Genomic DNA, 17,726 nt, shown 5'->3' on the forward strand with positions numbered 1-17,726 from the left:
CGCGGCGCTCGCGGGGCCGCGGCGATGATCGGCGTCAACAGCATCCACAGCAGCGCCGGGCGCCTGCGGACGCGCTCCATGTGCTCCGTGCGCTACGGCCGCAACTACCGCGGCGCCGAGACCTTCTGCTACGGCTGGCCGCAGCGCTCCCGCACGCTCAAGCCCGTGCTCTACACGGACCTGGTGGTGAGCCGCCTGCAGAGCCGCCGCAAGAAGAAGCCGGTAAGGGCCCCGCGCCCTCGGGCGTCGGCCGCGGCGCCCCGGGGCTGGAAGGGGGCTTGGGCCGGGCCTGGGCAGCGCTAGCTGAAGGGAAGCCAAGAGGCGCTGCTTGGCATCCCCCGCGGGCAAGGGCAGGCGGCATGAAGCGGTTTCCTTCAGAGCCCGAGCGGGAGCCCGGCCTGCAGGGGAGGGGGTGCCCCCAGCCCGGGCCGGGATGCCACCCCTCCAGAGCCCTCTTTGTCACGGGGACCATCGCAACCTAGCAGTGACACATCGCTCCACCGTATCACCCTGTCGTAGCGCAGCAGTGCTGGGTCAGGCTGCATCAGCGTCACATTGTGATGCACTGAGATGTAAACATGCGCTCAGACCGCCTGGCACACAGCACTCCCATCCTTGCCTCCTACATGCTGCTGGCACTGCCACGTGCAGGGGGAGGGCAGCAGAAGAGGAATGAGCCTGGTGTTACGGGGATGGGTAGCACCCCCTCACCCTCCTTAAGTGTTGGCGCTGATATGACAGCTAGCATTTCCCCCGCTGAGCCTGTGGCTGCAGCATAATGTAGTGAGAGGGCTGCAGCAGGCTGTTGCTGCCGAGCATGCAGTGCCCCAGTCTGAGTGCGTGCTCCAAGCTGGGCCCCTGGCCACTCTCACCACCAGCACCAGGGGCTCTGCAGGCACTGCCCCACCTACCCCTGCCCTCCCCCCCCCCCCAAGAAAGGATAAGGTTCTCGGGGATCTCTGGGGGAAGCGAATCACGATCTGTTCTGCAGTATGCACACACTGGTGTGAGCTGAGCCACTAGTGGAAATAGTCAGGTTTTCTTGTGCCCCCAGGATCATACAGTACATGCAGGGGCTTACTGTGGTCATGAGGAAGGACATGGAGAGGGCTGGGCATGGATCAGTGCAAGGGCAAGACCCTGATATGGTAGTAGCTAGTGATGTCAGGGGCCTGTTAGACTCTAGAGTCTGTGTGATCAGAGGGTGGATCACACCAAACCAGCCCTGCCATCTGTATTAGTCAAGCTACATCAAATCAAAGGGTGGTGTGGGCTGAGATCCAGATTTCAGATGGAGCTGCATGGCTGAGCTCAGAGGAAGGTTCTTGCTGAGGAAGAATGAGAGAATCCCAGGGCTGAGCTTTTGTGGTGAAATGGCACCAGGCACAGGGATGGGAAGGGATCTCTGCAGGGAGGGCACTTGCACTTTGTAGCACTGAAGTCTCCTTCACCAAATGTCATGTGACTGTGACTTTCAGCACTAATGAAGAACAGGGACAGGAGAGATCTTGACCCACATCAGTTTACAGGCCCGGGAACCATCCCTTCCATTATGTTCCTCGGCTCAGATACCCTCACAGTGAATAACAGGCTGTTTGCACTGTCTGCATCTGTAAGGTCTCTTTAACTGATTCTGTGCCTTGGAGACATCCCGTAGGCCCTAGAAAGCATTAATTCTCTCTTAAGTGCATTGATTCATGTGCTTGCCAAGCATTTCATCTCCCATCTCTGCCAACAATGCTGTGGGGGACTTTTGGACAATACATTGTCCCTCTTTGGGCCTTAGTTCCCAGACTGTAAAACGGAGATGCCAGCACTGACCTTTCCTATGTTGTTGTGCTGGCTGGATGGGTTCACCCTCTCCTGCCTACTATGGAAAACTTCCCACAGTTATGTGCCAGCAACAGCAATAGAATGGGGGAAATAGTGCAGCCCCCTCCCCCTCCCCCCCCTTCACATCTACCCCACCCAGCTCTTAGGTGCGTTATCCAAAGTGAGAGTGATCGCAGTGAGACTCTACACAAGGGAAATCCCCTGAGGTATGGGCTCTTTTAAAAACAGGAGACTTTTGCACTGGAGAAAGAGAACATTAATCCTAGCAGAAGTCCCTTGGGCCTGTGTGCTGCCGGGTCCCTGTAGAGGCATACATGTCTGGGGACACCCCCCTCTGCCTGCTGCAGCAGGGAGCTCCTAGCCCTATTGCGACAAAGCAGCCTGTGCTTGGTGAAGTGACTATGATGGCATTGCTCTAGCGTTTGCTGCAGGAGTCCCTCCTACATTCAATCTCTGATGCCAGTGACAGGACAATCATAAGCTTGACTTTTCAAGCCCTGACCCTGTGCTCAGCCCTACTCAGGGCAAATAAAGCTGATCTTAGCACCAAAGAATTTATAGCCTGGAGGGAAATAGTTATCCGGGATTCACTTTGGGACTGGGGAAGCCACAATGTTGGTGGTGGTCCTGGGAATCTTCTCCCCTGCATGTTGCAATGAGACGCTCCCCCCGACTCATTTCCTGCCGGGCACTCGAGCTGTTAGCTGGGGGTGACTTTTAGCCAAGTTCAACCATGGCAGGACTGTAGTGCATATGAAATGCTGACCCTTACCATCCCTGTTCTGTAGGCTTGCCTGACTGTCTCTGGTGGTTTGCTAACTGCAGGAGAGGACTGGCTGTCCTGCATGCAGTACTCATGGTCCTTCCTGACCCCATTCCTCCTGCCCCCACACCTTTTGTGCCAGACACTCACTCTGACTCAGCAAGCTTTTGTGACACAGATGCTGCTTGTGACAGGGCTGTGCCTTTGAAGCCAACAGAGCAGACTGTCCTTTAAAGCATTAGTGGTCCATCCCTGATGCCAGTTCTGCTCTGCTGGGCTGGTCGGAGTTGTGCGGACAGGGCTCTCATTCAGCATTCTCCCCGAGCATCATCTCGCATCAGCTGTTGTTCTGCTGCTCTTTCAGTCTGCGCCCTCACTTCCTTTTTCAGAGCAGAAATCCTTGCCTCAGTCCTTCAGCAGGTTCACACAGCAGGCACATTCATCTTTGAGACACCCCGGCCTCCAGCTGCATGAATTTACCTTGTGTAGTTGGTGCTTTCCAGGATAAAAGTACCTTATGAAGAGGCGGGAGGAGCCTTTCAGCCCATATTGCCCCAGTCACTCAGTCGGATGGACTCTAAGCCATGTGCTCACTTGACATTGCTTTGCCAGTAACAGCTCCCACCTGACTCCACATGCCATTCTCCCTGCAGTGCACCTTCTTGGCCCTTGCAGTTATTCCCTGCTCATTGCGTGGAGCTTTTCAGGCACTTCCTGTGCTTCTGGTCTCCCCTTTTCCTGTACGTTTTCTAAATCTCATCCAGGTTTCTCTTGGCTTTTCATATCTCTCAGCTCAGTCCTGCAGCACTGGAAAAGGCCCCTTCCCCCTCCTTCTCTGTTGCAGATTCATTACAATTAGCTCCCCTCCTCAGCTAACTGGGTCTGCCTCCCCCTCATTCCCAGCCATACCTGGGTGATCTTCAGGAGCCTGCAGTGCCTTTGCAGTAGTTTTATTGTTCTCTTCCTAGAATTTCTTTGCAACTTTGTAAAGATTTACCAGCAAATGTCTCCTTGAAGGAGGGCACTTTATACTCAAAAGCTCATTTAATAGCTCCCTCAACTATACAGCTGGTCCAATAAAATATATCACCAAACCAACCTTGTTTCTTGCATATTTTTTGGACCCCCATAGCGAAATTAAGGAATGCTTCCATTCCTTATTGTTTTTCAGTTTCTCATTCCCAGAGGGATTAGCCAGGACTGCAAAACTGAGATGCAGATCTGCACTCTTTTTAGCAGCACTGAAGGTGGCCAGACCCTGATCCATCTCTGCATGCTCCTGTCTCCTCAAGAAATGTTTTGCCTGCTGCAACTGAATTTCATTTTCTGCCTGTGCAGTTTCCCAGAGGGTGGATGGGTGTAGTCTCTTGTCTCATGTGAGGAACTGGTATTGAGACCTGCATTTCTCTCACCACCAAATTATGGTCCTCATGGCTGGTCCTTCCTAGATAAACCTCTACAAATTCAGTATGTCCTCCCATAGGTGGAGAGAGCTTTGATCTGCAGGATGTCAAGGGGGTCCAGGTCCTAGACAGGTATCCCAGGTACATGTATGGCTGTGGAAGTGCTTTACTGCCAAGAGGCAGAACCTCTCACCCCAACCCTATTTCTGGTCAGAGATGGCTCCAGCTGCCTGAAGGGTCTCTGGGAAGTTGCTTGTACTTTTGAGGGCTAGAAGGACAATGGCTCTTTGTCCATAAAGCTTTTCATCTCCACCTGCTTTGCGGACAACAGCTCAAATCCTGAAACTCTTAAACAGATTTTACTTAGCTTAGCTGGTGGCATCCATTCAAGTTTTACTCCGGTACAAGGACTTGAAAGCATTTGGCTCTTTGTAATAGCTCTGCATAATGAATCACTTCTTTCTCCACTGAAATGCCAGTCCCAGTACCCCCATCAGCCATGCTTCTCCAGGGTGTGGGCTAGAACTAAAGCAGATTGCATCTTGCTGGTGCTAGGGGGAGTAATTACCCATTGCACAACTGATATTAGTACTGGCTGGAAAAGCCAGGGGATCTTTTAATGGCCTTTGGGTCTTCAGGAGATACCAGGCTCACCTTGTAGGGGCCTTGATTTACAACTGAATGAGGAGATTGAGTTCCTAGCCCTAGCCAGGCTTGGAACAGGAGTTGGAGGCTGATACCATAAGGGGAGGTGTTGCTGCCCAGCAGCAGAGTCCTGGGGGCCAGATTGCTTTGACTCCCAAGGAAGCCCACCCTGTGTGAGACATCTGGATGAGGAGGATCCTTTGCTTGCTGTTGTTTTTCTGTGCTCAAACCATTTTGAACTTCTTTAGCATCAGATTTTTGGCTGTGCATTGGAGTCCTACCTAGGGACCTGGAGTGCATAGCGATAGGCGCCATATGCAAACTGAACAGAATAGTAGGCCGTGCCTCAGAGCACTCCATCCTTCCCATCTGCCTTATGATCCTACTGGTATCCAGCCCTCCTCTCACCAGAGCAGGACATGCCAAACCTAGGTGCCGCTGATTATAGAGAGAGGTGGTTAGCTGTGCTGGTCTGAAGTCGGGCAGAACGCAGGGTAGGGATGCACCTTACAGACCAACTAAATCAGATGAGCACACTTTTGTGAACCCAAGATCACTTCATCAGATGCTGTCTTCTGAAGAAGTAAGCTTGGGCTAACAGAAGCTTAAGCATCTCTGATATAAGTAGTCTGTGAGATGCACTTCTACCCTGCCTTCTGTTACTGATGACCTTACTCTGTAGCCTGACGGTGACACAAGAGCGCCAAGGTGCTGTTATGTTAACAACCCAGTGGCTCAAATACTTGCTTCAATGAGCATGTCACTGTACACGTACAGGTGAATATTTTGAGTGGCCTGAGTACTGGCTCTGGAGTGCTTGGGGTTTGCAATAGTACCACCAGGGCAGTTCCTGTGTCTTTTATGTTTGTATATCACCTTGTATGATGGGGGTCCAGTCCCAGTCCAAGTTGGGGCCTTTGGTTGCTACCAGCATATCAGTGTTTCTCACCCCTGCTGACATATCAGCATCCAAGCATGTGAGATGTGAGTGCTGACATTTGAAAATCTGGCCCAGACTTTTAAGAAGGAAATAAACTGACAGTAGTAAGACAAGCACAAGGGAATCAGCAGCTAGTGGTTTTCAGAGGACTTCCAAGGCAGTCTGCAGCTTTCGCTGCCACCTGTGATGTGGGCTGCCAGCACAGCCTGCAGTGTGAGCAGGGGGAAGGGACTAGCCCACAGTCCTGGATTTTCTGCCACTAGCCCACAGTCCTGGTGGGCTAGTGGCAGAGAATCCAGGAGCCCGATGGTGCTCAGGGCTGCATACAGCCTTAGTGGGGACTTGTGCAGCGCAGCCTAGAGAAAATGCCCATCATGTGGAGACTGCACATGGAGCACTGGGGACAGTGAAGCACCAAGTGACATATAAGAGGATGTATGGCCTCCAACCCACCTGGGGTGCATGATTCCCCCTCCTGCCCCCTAGGTCTCCAGTGTCTCTCTGCCTGCCACATGTAGCAGTGAAAGGGATGTTATGCTTTGCAGGACTATTTCTGGGCAGAAAGCGATACCACTGTCATCTTCCCCACCCCCCGCCCCCAGTCCCAATTCTCCTACAGGCCTCTTCCCAGAGGGATGTGTGTGGTTTCCTGTGCTCCATTCACTAAAGACTTTGTTGGCTACTAATGCTCTGGCTCCTACCATCCCCCTCCCCCCACAATGTTGAGAATGCCCAAAGCCAAGGGGGCATTGCAGAAATCAACTCCCCATGCCTGGCTTGGGACTCCTGCCGGTCCCGTGGTGCTGTGCTGCTGCTGCTGCAACAACAGGTCCCACCCCCTGCCAGCCAGTAGGGGGTGCTGTGATGCACTCTGCTCCCTGCTGCTCCCAGCGCTGGTCTGTCCGGGCCTTTTGGTTCCATGTCCCACCACTCCTCTGTTTTCGCTTGGTGAGTTTGGCCCATATCTGCTATGCCTATCCCAGCCCTTCCAATTACCTGGGTCCCCTTGCACTGCTTGCTGCCTCTTTAGGTACCCCGCAGCAAGGCCGACAGGTATCGTGCACCCTGCAACTGGCCACAGCCCTGCCTTGTTCAGAGAGAAGCATGTTCCTCCTCCCTCATCCCCTGTTCCAGTCCCAGTCCCAGTCCCACACAGTCTCCCAGCCCTGGCCAAGAGCAATACATCCAGCTCTTCCAGCCATACCTCTTCCCCCATTGGTGCCAGCAGAAAAAGCAGCAGTTACCTTGGTGCCATGCCTGCTCTCAGCTCAACTGCATGCCCATCTCTTCTTGGCGTTCACTCACTGACCACTGTTCTCTTGTCTCCCCAGGCACTGTACGGCTCCATCAAGAATGAAAAGTTGCAGTGGGCCATGTGAGTATCACCCCTGGCTTGTCAGGATCCTGCCCTCTATGGCTCAGCTCATCAGTGCAGGAGAGCCCACTCCTTTGTCTGTGGGATTTGCTTCACCTGCTCCCCTCCTTCTGGACAGGAAGGCAGCAGGTGTGACCCACAAAAGAGATCATACCCTCAGCTCAGGGAGGGAGAGGGGGCGATTGCTACTGAGTTCCCTGGGCTAGGGTTGGGCCTTGTGTGATGTGGTGTCATGTGGTGCCTGGGCTGGGGTTGGGCACTGTGCTAGGTGCTGGGAATGGGCAAGGAGCCTCCCAGGGAATAGGCCTGAGGTGATAAGGGGTCCAGTAGAGACACCCTGGCAACAAAGCACAAGTGAAACCAGGCTGGGACTGCCCATGGAAGGGATACAGTTTTCAGTCCAGCTGCAGTTACCAGAGTTAACAGCCCCATGTAAAGCTATACAGAAGGGGTCGGCAACCCCCGGCACACGTGCTGAGCATGGCGCTCAAGGCCATTTTGCTTGGAACACCACCGCCAGCCCGGGCTCTGAGCAGCTGCTGCCAGCCACAGAGCCCAGGTTGCTCCCAGCAGGCAGCTGGGAGGCTGCAAACAGCTGCTCCAGGCTCCAGCATGTCGGCACTCCGGCACCTTCCAAGGTAGACATTATGGTTTTTTCAGCACTCCGGCCAAAAAACGTTGCCTACCCCTGCTACACAGCAAAAGGAAAACTACTTGTGTGTGAGCAGAGCTCCATTAAAGTTGGGATGACCATCTCCGAGCCTGTGAAACCTGTGAAGACTGGAAAAGGGAAGCAACACCCAGCATGATCTATGCAGGTTTCCATGGCAGAATAGAGATTTCTTCAGGGGAGCTGGGGCCTAGAAAGGGATGGGGAACAATCAAGCCTTCCAATTTCTTTTCTTTAAATTTCCTGTCTTGGGCCAAATGAGCCAAATCAGTTCCAAATTTCAACTGAGCAGAGTTCAATTGTTCAAGCCTGTGTGGTGCTTCCACCAGCAAGTGTCCTGCCTCCCAGACTCTTTGGTCTAGGGCTTCAGATGCCTCCAAATCCATGATGGAATTGTACAAGCCCCAAGCCCAGAGGCCTTGAGGTTCCAGTGCCCCCTATCTCACTTGCCTCTAGCCAAAAGGCCAAGGGATCAAGCTGGAGGGAAAGCCCAAGAGCAGTCCCCCACCACCATCCATTGTGTAGCCAAGATCCTTGCAAGCAGGATCTGCACAGCTTAGCTGGGAATGGGGAGATGATCGTCACAGCATGGAGGTGACAACCCCCTAATGTGCTGAGCAGATGCACCCACTATGGTGTGTTCAGTTCTGGGCCCTGGTTGCCACAAGGAGGTTCAGGGGGAGCAGCAGAATGGCTGTGGGTGGAAAGCAAGGCCTAGAGGGACATGTATTTTGTGTGGTTGGCTCAGCACAGATTAAGGGGGCAGCATGCTAATTGTCTACAGCTCTTAGGAGAGGTGAAGCACAAGGAGTGGGAGATCTTCTGGAATCTAGAGCACGGAAGTGCAGCTGGGGGGGATGTGCGGCTTTGGCAAGCATCAGCCTCCACCATCCTGTCACATGGCACTTCTCACACTGAGTGGGCCATAGTCCTAGGAGCAAGGGAAGGTATGGGCTGGCGCCCCTGCTCCGCTTTGGCTCCATAGGCAAGGGAAGCAATTTGTTCTGTCAGGAAAATGGAGCATTTTCCCTCCCTTAGCCTCCCAGTTTGGGTGGGGAGCTCTGACAGACACCACCTCCCCCCCATTCAGCCGTGAGGGGGCTGCTGCCTCCAGGAGAACTCACCAACCTAGTGCTTGCCCAGCCCTTGGGACAGTGCCCACCCCAGGCAGTACCCATCCCTTCATGTTGGGAAGATCTGCTGTGAATGCTGGTGTGGGGATGTCTAAGCCAGGTGCCAGTGTCCTCCCCAGCTTGGCTTGGCCTTGCCCGACCTCTGTGGCTTCAGACCAGCCTCTGAGCTCATACCTGGCTGAGGCAGAAGCTGCCAGGAATGGGGCCAGATCCTGTACTGGGCAAGGTGGGAGCACCTCATGAATGGGGCTGTGCAGGAGGGTGGGACTGTTGATTTGGGGAGGGGTTTGCCCACCTGAGGTGGCAAGGTGGGGAGCCAGGCTCAGTAGGGGAGCTGGCATCCACCCGTAGGGCCTGAGTGGGTTTAGTGCAGGTCCCAAATGCCCTGGCATCCCTGCCCCTCACCCTACAGCTACCACCCCCTAACCAGCAGCAGCCTTGTTGCTGGGATTAATCAGCCTACCACGTAATCCCAGCTCTGAGCCAATGGGGCCAGGGTTGCTGTCATGGAGACGCTGGTGGCTGCTGAGGGGTTTAATTAGCAGCTGTGCAGTTGCAAGAAAACAGGGAGGCAGCGGCTCTAGGCTCCCACCTCTGTGCTGGGGAGCAGCATTTCCTGAGCAGAGCCCAGGACACAGTAGGGGACATGATTCATAGGTTCAGAGCATATCAGAGCAAAGGCCCACCCTCCTTCCTCCAGCCATCTGCCCCCACCTGTATGCGTCCTCCCTCCTGTCAGTGCCTGTAGCACCCAGGGTCCATGGGACAGGCAGGGCCAGCTTGTGCCAACCCTCAGCCCTTCCCCAGGCCTGTGCCAGGTTTTTGAGCCAGCACCCATTCCTACAGGGGCACTGTACACCCAGTGATGGGAACCAAGCCCTCTATGGGCCATAACGCTGCTCTTCTTCCTCAAAAGGAGCCAGGGCTAGGCTTGAGTTTTCCCCTCCTTGATCCTCCAAGGGGAGGGTGGGCCTGTGGTGCTGAGATGGCCCCTGCAGTGCCAGGCTCTGAGGCGCTGGCTTTCTCCTAGGCTGCAGAGGCGAACCCATCTCATAAGGCATATGGGAGGTCCCTGCTCTGAGCAGCTTTGGGAGCCTTGCTATGCATTCAAAGAGAGCTCCCAACCAAGGAGAGCAGTGGTGCAACAGCTGGCAGCCTGGCAGAGCTGGGAAGGAGCGCAGAGGGCTCATGGGTGAAGTGAATGGACTTCCCCTTACTGCATGCACCTGCCTCTGATCTAGGATTCCAGTCCAAGAGGGCCAAGTGGTGCAGGGTGGGCTGGGAGCTGATATTACCTGGCCCTGGTGATGCTGAGCCCTGCAATGTGTGTCCCGCAGAGACGAGGAGGAGCTGAGGAAATCCCTCTCAGAGCTGGCTGATCCCAATCCCAAATCCATCAAGCGCATCAGCAGCTGCAGTAACCCCTTCCTGGACTTCTCACAGGACCCCAGCATTGCCACCTACAAGCATGGCCTGCTGGTGCGCAAGATGCATGCCGATCCTGACTGCAAGAAAAGTAAGTGTCTGGTGGTCCTGGAGCTAGGGGTGGTTTCAGTGGATCATGGGCAGACCTCACTCTTACCTGGGGCAGCAGGAGCACTCCTGCAAGTCAGGACAGCCAGGAATCCCAGTGGATCACTGGTGGGCTCTGGCTTACATGCCACATGCCCAGGCCATGTTGGCACCAAGTTCTTCAGCTACATGGGAAGGGGACTCCCAGCAGAACCAGGTCTGGCTCAGCACTGTCATGCCTAGTGCCAGGCAAGGGCTCCCTGTGCTCTTGTGACCCCCTGGAAACAAAGCCCTGCCCCTGTCATTCTCTTTCCCTGCCCTTCCATCGCAGCTGAGCATGCGCCTGGTATCCACAGACACTACAGCATCCAGAGCTACCATAGGCTTGAGAGCCCTTAGGGCTGCCATTGGGTGGGAGCAGTGTGCTTCCAGCTGGAGGTGATGCTCCATACCATGCAGCATGGCAGCTGGGCCTCAGTTGCAGGAGGCAGGCTGGGGAAGGGAACAGGAACAGCGGGAGTATGGGACCAGGCCAAGGCTGCGAGAGGATTTATTAGATGGCTCCGGCTTGGGCCTGGGGGATGGGGCCAGTGGTGTGGCGCTGTCTGTGGTGCTGAATGGACCCTTCCCCTGGAGACAAAGAGGAGCCCAGCTGCAGGCTCAGGGCTGAGCAGGCCGCCCTGCCATTGACCTGTTAGTGAAATCTATCCAGGGCAGAGCCAGCCATGAAGGCACCCAACACTGCAGAGCTCGAGCTGGCCTGAATGCTCCAATTGGCTGGCTGTTGCAGAGTACCCCTCTGCCCACTATAAAAGCCTCATTAAGCTCCAGCTGTTTAATGCCTCCTTGATCTGATTAGATGCTGCCTGTATTCTCTGTGGATGCCACAGTGCACAGTTACCTGACAGGGAGCGTGGCCTTTACCTGCCTCCTCTTAAGTGGTGAGCATAGCCTCTGCACACAGCAAGGAGCACACTAGCCCATGCAGGGGTGGCATGCAGCAGCCCTCCCCCACAGCAGTGCCATCTGCTGACCCAGAGAAGGCATGGCTCAGGTGCGCCACTCCAGCGTGGTTTCTTCTGGAGTAGTGCCCATCCCCAATCCGGGATGAGGGCGATGGCAGTACTTGCTGGTCTGCTTGATGTTGACTGTCTTGTGTTTTGCTTTTTCTTGCCAGCACCCAGGGGGAAGAGAGGCTGGAAGACATTCCATGCCATCCTGAAGGGAATGATCCTCTACTTGCAGAAGGTACAAAGCAACTCACCTCCTGGGGGCAACTCACCTCCAGCCAGGGGGCAGCTGCCTTGGCAACAAGACGTCCCCAGCCCCCAGGGGTTAGGCACCCCCTGTTCATTGTTGTGTTGCTGGTACATGGGGCTTTATTGCAATGAGACAAGGGCCAGACAGAGGGTGTTGCATCCCCATGGTGTGACACCCTTGCCAAGTTCTACTATTTCATAGCAGGACAAGCCATGGCCAGGGAATCCACCCTTTCCCCAGCAGTCATCATTAGACTGCATGTCAAAGGCAGCAAGTTTCAGAAGGGTCCTGGGAGAGCAGCAAATCTGCAGCTTCCCCACTGCCCTTGTTCTACTGAGCATGGTCTCTGTTGATGGCTAATCCATGATGAGTCACTGCTGATGATGGAAGCAGTGGCCACACACGCAGTGGGGTACAGCGCCCCTGGTGGACAAAGCCACAAGAAATGCAAACCTACAAGTCTTGCATCCTAAAGGGAGTACATCAAGCCTGTTTGTCTCAGGTGTGAGCTCCTGCAGCAAGTGGTCACTTCTTGTGAGGCTGGCCTCCTTGGAGGAGTCTAGCCTGGCATGGGCAGCAGTGGGGGGCTGTAGTGCCTGCATTCCCAGGTCCTGCCTTTGTGCCCCACTAGAGCTGAATGAAAGCCCCTTTGGGGTTGTGGGGCAAGGCTTATGTGAAATGGTGGCCTTGCCTTTCAGGAGGAGTATAAGCCTGGGAAGCCCCTGGCAGAGGAGGAGCTGAAGAATGCCATCAGTATCCACCATTCACTAGCCACACGGGCATCTGACTATAGCAAGAGACCCAACGTCTTCTACCTCAGGACAGCCGACTGGAGGGTCTTTCTCTTCCAGGCACAGTGAGTAGCCACAGCAGCAGCAACACAGCCTGCATTTGGCAGAACTCTCTGCACTGGTAGCACATAGCAGCCCTAGGTGCCTGAATCAGACTGCACTGTAGGGAATGCCCAGCACAGCCATCACATAGGGCCACAGTTGCCATCCCTGCAGCTGGGGAAGGATCCAGGCACTGGGATGGCTCTCCTATTGCCACAGTCCTGTGCTACAGTGGGGAATTGTCCAGCTTTTCCCAGCAAGAAACAGCTGACAGCCCGCCCTGTCACCAGCTCCCACCCTCTCCCTGTGGAAGGAAGTGCTCCCTTTGTATAGTCCTGCTTGGCTTAGGGAGCTGATGCTCTTGTGAGGCAGAGCACAAGCTAAATCCTGGCTGCGACTAGAGGGGTGGACATGTGGCACCTCTAGTCCCAAGTAATATGACTTTACTCTGGGGTTAAAAGCAGAGCAGATGCACAGCACAGTCCTGCACCAGTGCCAGTCACTCCAGTCTGGAGTACAGCAAGTCAGAAGGTGAGGAGTGGAAATTACACCATGTTCCAGTTTCATAATTTCATAGTTGGTTGGGTTGGAAGGGACCTGAGCAGATCATCAAGTCTGAGCCCCTGCCCTGGGCAGGAAAGAGTACTGGGGTCAAACGACCCCGGCTAGGTGATTGTCAAGCCTCCTTTTGAAGACCCCCAGGGTAGGAGCCATCACCACTTCCCTTGGAGGCTGGTTCCAGATCCTAGCCTCCCTGTGAAGTAGCACATCCTGATATCTAGCCTGAATCTACTCTCCATCAACTTATGGCTGTTATTCCTTGTTACTGCCAGTAGTGCTCGGGGGAACGGGGACTCTCCCATTGCCTGCTGGTCTCCCTTGGCCAGTTTATAGATGGCCACCAGATCCCCTCTCGGCCGTCTCTTGTGGAGGCTGAACAGGTTCAGGTCCCATAGCCTCTCCTCGTAGGGCCTGTCCTGCTGCCCCCTGATCATGCAAATTGCCCTCCTCTGGACCCTCTCGATGCTGTCTACATCCCTCCTGAAGTGCAGTGCCCAGAACTGGATGCACTACTCCAGCTGCAGCCTGACCAATGTCACCTCCTTGGACCTGCTTATGATGCATCTGTGGATACATGACAAGGTGCGGTTGGCCTTCCTGACTACATCCTCACATTGGCGGCCCATGTTCATCTTGGAGTCTGTAATCACTCCAAGATCCTTTTCCGCCTCTGCACTGATGAGAAGGGAGTTCCCCAGCCTGTAGGTATGCTGCTGGTTCTTCCTCCCCAGGTGAATCATCCTGCACTTGTCAGTGTTGAAGCCCATCTTATTCTTATCCGCCCATCTCTGTAACCTGTCCAGATCCAGTTGCAGCCTGTCCCTCCCTTCTAGCATGCCCACTTCTCCCCACATCTTAGTGTCAATGCAAATTTGAACAAAATGCTTTTCAGCCTGTCCAAGTCACTGATGAAGATGTTGAACAGTGCGGGCCCGAGAACCAAGCCCTGGGGGACCTCACTGCCCACATCCCTCCAGGTTGAAAATGACCCATCCACCACCACTCTCTGGGTGTGGCCCTCCAGCCAGTTAGTGACCCATTTGACTGTGTAGGTATTGACACCACAGTCTCCATTTTTTTAACGAGAATGGGGTGAGAGACAGTGTTGAAGGCCTTCCTGAAGTCCAGAAACACTACGTCCATCATGACGCCTGTGTTCAAGGATTTCATGACCTGGTCATAGAAGGCCGCCAGGTTGGTCTGACATGACATGCCTCAGATGAACCCATGTTAGTTGCCCCTAAGCATGATCTCCCCTGCTTGCCCCTTGAAGATGTGCTCCTGGATAATTTTCTCAAAGAGCTTCCCTAGGACCAAGGTAAGACTAACAGGCCTATAGTTCCGTGGGTCCTCCTTCCTCCCTTTTTTGAAAATGGGGACCACATTGGCCCTTTTCCAGTCCTCTGGCACCTCGTCAGAGTACCACGAGTGCCCATAAAGCTGTGCCAGGGGTCCTGCAATGACCTCTTCCAATTCCCTCAGCACTCTGGGGTGGAGGTCATCAGGACCTGCTGATTTGAACACATCCAGTCCCACCAGAAATTCCCTGACTAGGTCCTCAGTGACCCAGGGCCTGGCTGTGCCTGCCCTGTGGGGGGATGACCTGGTCCCTACTCAGAAAAACGGAGGCAAAGAAATGGTTAAATAGGTTAGCTTTGTCATGTGGCAAGACCACCAGATTTCCAAGCGTGTCCTGCAGAAGCCCCACGTTACCCAGAACCTCTTTTTACCCCCTATGTATTTAAAAAAGGACTTATTGTCCTTAATCTGAGTTGCTAGTCCCAGTTTCATCTTTGCTTGGCCTTCCTGACCGCCCCCCCTACAATCCCGAGCAATCGAGGTATAGTCCTCCCTGGTGATAGCCCCTCCTTTCCATTGGGTGTACACCTCCTTCTTACCTTTGAGATGTTCCTGGATGCTTTTGGTGAGCCATGAGGGCTTTTAAGCACTCTTGCCCCCTTTGATCTGTGTTGGGATTACCTCCCTTTGGGCTTGGAGGATCGTCTCCTTAAAGAACGACCACTCTTCCTGGACTCCCAACTCCCTACGCCTCTGGGACCTCGATGCCCCCCCCGAATAGTCTCCTTAGCTCAATGAAATCCGCCCTCCTGAAGTCCAGGGCTGCTGTCTTGCTGCAGGCGTTTGCCACCTTGTGCTGGATGGTGAATTCCAGCAGGCAATGATCACTGTCTCCCAGGTGGCTGAGCACCTGCAGTCCCCTCACCAGGTCATCACTTGTGGCCAGGAGCAGGTCCAACAAGGCATTTCCCCTGGTGGGACTGTGCACTTCTTGGGTTAGATGGAGATCCTGTAACACGGCTAGGAACCTATGCGAGCAGTCAGACCTGGCTGACTGCTCTTCCCAGCAGATGTCCAGATAGTTTAGGTCACCCATGATGACCACGTCCTTTGACTTAACTGTTTCCGTGAGCTGACCTGAGAATTCCCAGTCTAGCTCTTCTCCCTGGTTGGGTGGTCTGTAGTAGACCCCCACCGTTAAGTCCCTTTCCCCTCGACCCCCTTGTATTCTGACAGTTATGTGGCTGCAGCTCCAGTCAGGTTCCTCTGGGGGTAGGTTAGTTATGAACTCGCTTGCCACCTCGTGGAACTGACTGTAATGGCACCTGTGGTAAACTGCTACCGCCACAGACCTGGTTGTGTGTCTGTGCTAGTTGCTGGCGTGCCTCTACTATAAAGTACTTACTTTGGTGTGGGCGTGTCCTGTATCCAGACCTTTGGCATGCCATTTGCTGTTGCTGTAGAGAGGGGAGGAATGCCAACCTGGATGGAGCACTGGTTTCTTTCTAGAGTCACTCCATCTGGCACCTCCAGCCATGACCCATGCATATGGAGCAATGGTTAACACCGTCCAAGGGGAGAGCATGCCATTGCTTGCTGCCCCTCTCAGCGCTTCGACATTTTTCCACAGGAACCCGGAACAGATGCATTCCTGGATCACACGCATCAACGTGGTGGCAGCCATGTTCTCAGCACCCCCATTTCCAGCAGCCATTGGGTCCCAGAAGAAGTTCAGCCGGCCACTGCTGCCCAGCTCCTGCACCAGGCTCTCCCAGGTAGAACTTCAGGCATTTGTTTCACCGTGCTTGGTGGCAGGGGAGGGAGCCCAAGGTTTGTGGCTGGCACTGCTAGATGTTACAAGGTACTGATGGGCTTGTACTAATGCTGCAGTGACCTGAGACACCTTGGAGGGGAGCCAGCAGCACAGCAGTGGTGAAACTCAGCACTACTGAATGCAGACGAGGAAGTGCCTAAACAAGAGGCCTTACAGTCCTGAATGCCACCAGGGGCTGGAAAGCTAACACACTGCCCCAGGGAGGGGGCTCTGAAGTAGGACAGAGACAAATTCAGACAGAACATGAGTACTGAGCTATGGGGTATGGCTGCCAGGATGCCCTAGGTAGCACTGGTCCCACTCCTTGTGTCCCTTTGAACAGGGAGTCTGTTCAGGGGCTGGTTTGCCATAGGAAGGAGCTCTGTAGGATCCTGCGCACAGTGGAGAAGTGGGAGTGTGAGGGTGCTTTTCCCTGTGTCATACGACCCCAGGGATGGTCGTGGTGGTAAATAGGAGAACTTGCAGACAGACTGAAGGGCATGAAATCACTTGTCTTCAGTGCAGGAACTGATCCACTGGGAGTCAGAGGGAACTTCCCCTGGGGCAGGTTACACCATATGGGTTCTGGCATCAGATGCCACAGGCAGGATCCCACGCCTCGGCCCTGAGCCTGTGGCAAGCACAAGGGGTGTAGCTGGGTTGCAGGGTTAAAGGGCCCAGCAGCAGCTCCAGGCACTGAGTGGGAGAGGCAGCAGAGTGGTGGAGAGATGGAGCCTGGCCTTGGGAGTGGCTGAGGCACTGCCCTGGAAAGCATAGGTGCGTGCTGGGCTAGCACTGGGCATAGCTAGCTGACTTGGGTGAGCATAGGAGAGTAACACTAATGGAGCACTGCCCTTCCCCAGGAGGAGCAGGTAAAGAACCACGAGGCCAAGTTCAAGGCAATGTCTGCAGAGCTGGTGGAACATCGCTCCTCACTACCCGAGAAGAAGGTAAAGGGCAAGGAGTACGAGGAGCTGAAGCAGCGGGAGGAATACTTGGACTTTGAGGTGAGCCCTGTCCATCCAGCCCCTGTCTGCACTGCTACTGCTCTGGGCCTCTCCCTGAGCTGCCCTCTGCACCCAGTGCTGGTGAGTTACCAGCCAGTTGGACATAAGAGTAGGAAACATGGGAAATAGCTCCATAACCAGGGTGATTACCCCACACTGTTGGAGAAATGCCCTCAGAGCCCCTGCGGGAGCTCTACCACACCAAGTTTGGCTGCAGCACCCTTGGCCTGCAGTGATTGCTCCTTTCCATAACACCTGTCTAGTGCATGAGCTCTTCAGGGGAGAGCTGGGGGCATTCCTCCTTCTCCCAGTGCAATAGCCTAACTGACAGCAGTGTGCTAAAGAGGGGGGAGGACCCCAGGCAGGGGCGTCTGGGCCTGTGACCTCCCAGTGGAATTGATCTGGTTCCTCCCAGCACTTAACAGGCCTCACAACAGGGTGAGCCACTGTGCGAGATGAGCACATTTAGTACAGGGCTGAGCTAGTTTCCTTCCCAGCTGGTGCTGCCAGCCAGCACAGGTAGGAGCCCCCAGTGCCCTGGCTGTCAAGCTCCTTCAAGAGAGCAGTGCTCAGCACCATAACTCAGGCCCTGCAGCACTACAGTCCCTGGCCAGGCTGCACCGAGCAGCCTCCAAATTCTGCTTCAGGGGACTGGTAGGAGCAGTTTGCAGCCTGTGCA

The 17,726-nt window shown here is 54.6% G+C and overlaps 1 protein-coding gene across 5 annotated transcripts in view; it reads left to right on the forward strand.

The window, feature by feature from the left end:
- The window catches only part of PSD (pleckstrin and Sec7 domain containing), a 72,380-nt gene that overhangs the window by 52,505 nt on the left and 2,149 nt on the right, over positions 1-17,726 (forward strand). For all 5 annotated transcript variants that reach the window (XM_019555998.1, XM_019556000.1, XM_019555999.1 and 2 more), the window contains 6 exons: positions 6,916-6,959; positions 10,100-10,278; positions 11,452-11,522; positions 12,233-12,390; positions 15,858-16,002; positions 16,904-17,047. In XM_019555998.1, the coding sequence (XP_019411543.1) occupies positions 6,916-6,959; positions 10,100-10,278; positions 11,452-11,522; positions 12,233-12,390; positions 15,858-16,002; positions 16,904-17,047 (741 nt within the window). The remainder of the gene's footprint in view (positions 1-6,915; positions 6,960-10,099; positions 10,279-11,451; positions 11,523-12,232; positions 12,391-15,857; positions 16,003-16,903; positions 17,048-17,726) is intronic.

This window comes from Crocodylus porosus, unplaced genomic scaffold (assembly GCF_001723895.1).
Source record: "Crocodylus porosus isolate Cpor-Errol unplaced genomic scaffold, CroPor_comp1, whole genome shotgun sequence".
NCBI lineage: Eukaryota > Metazoa > Chordata > Crocodylia > Crocodylidae > Crocodylus > Crocodylus porosus.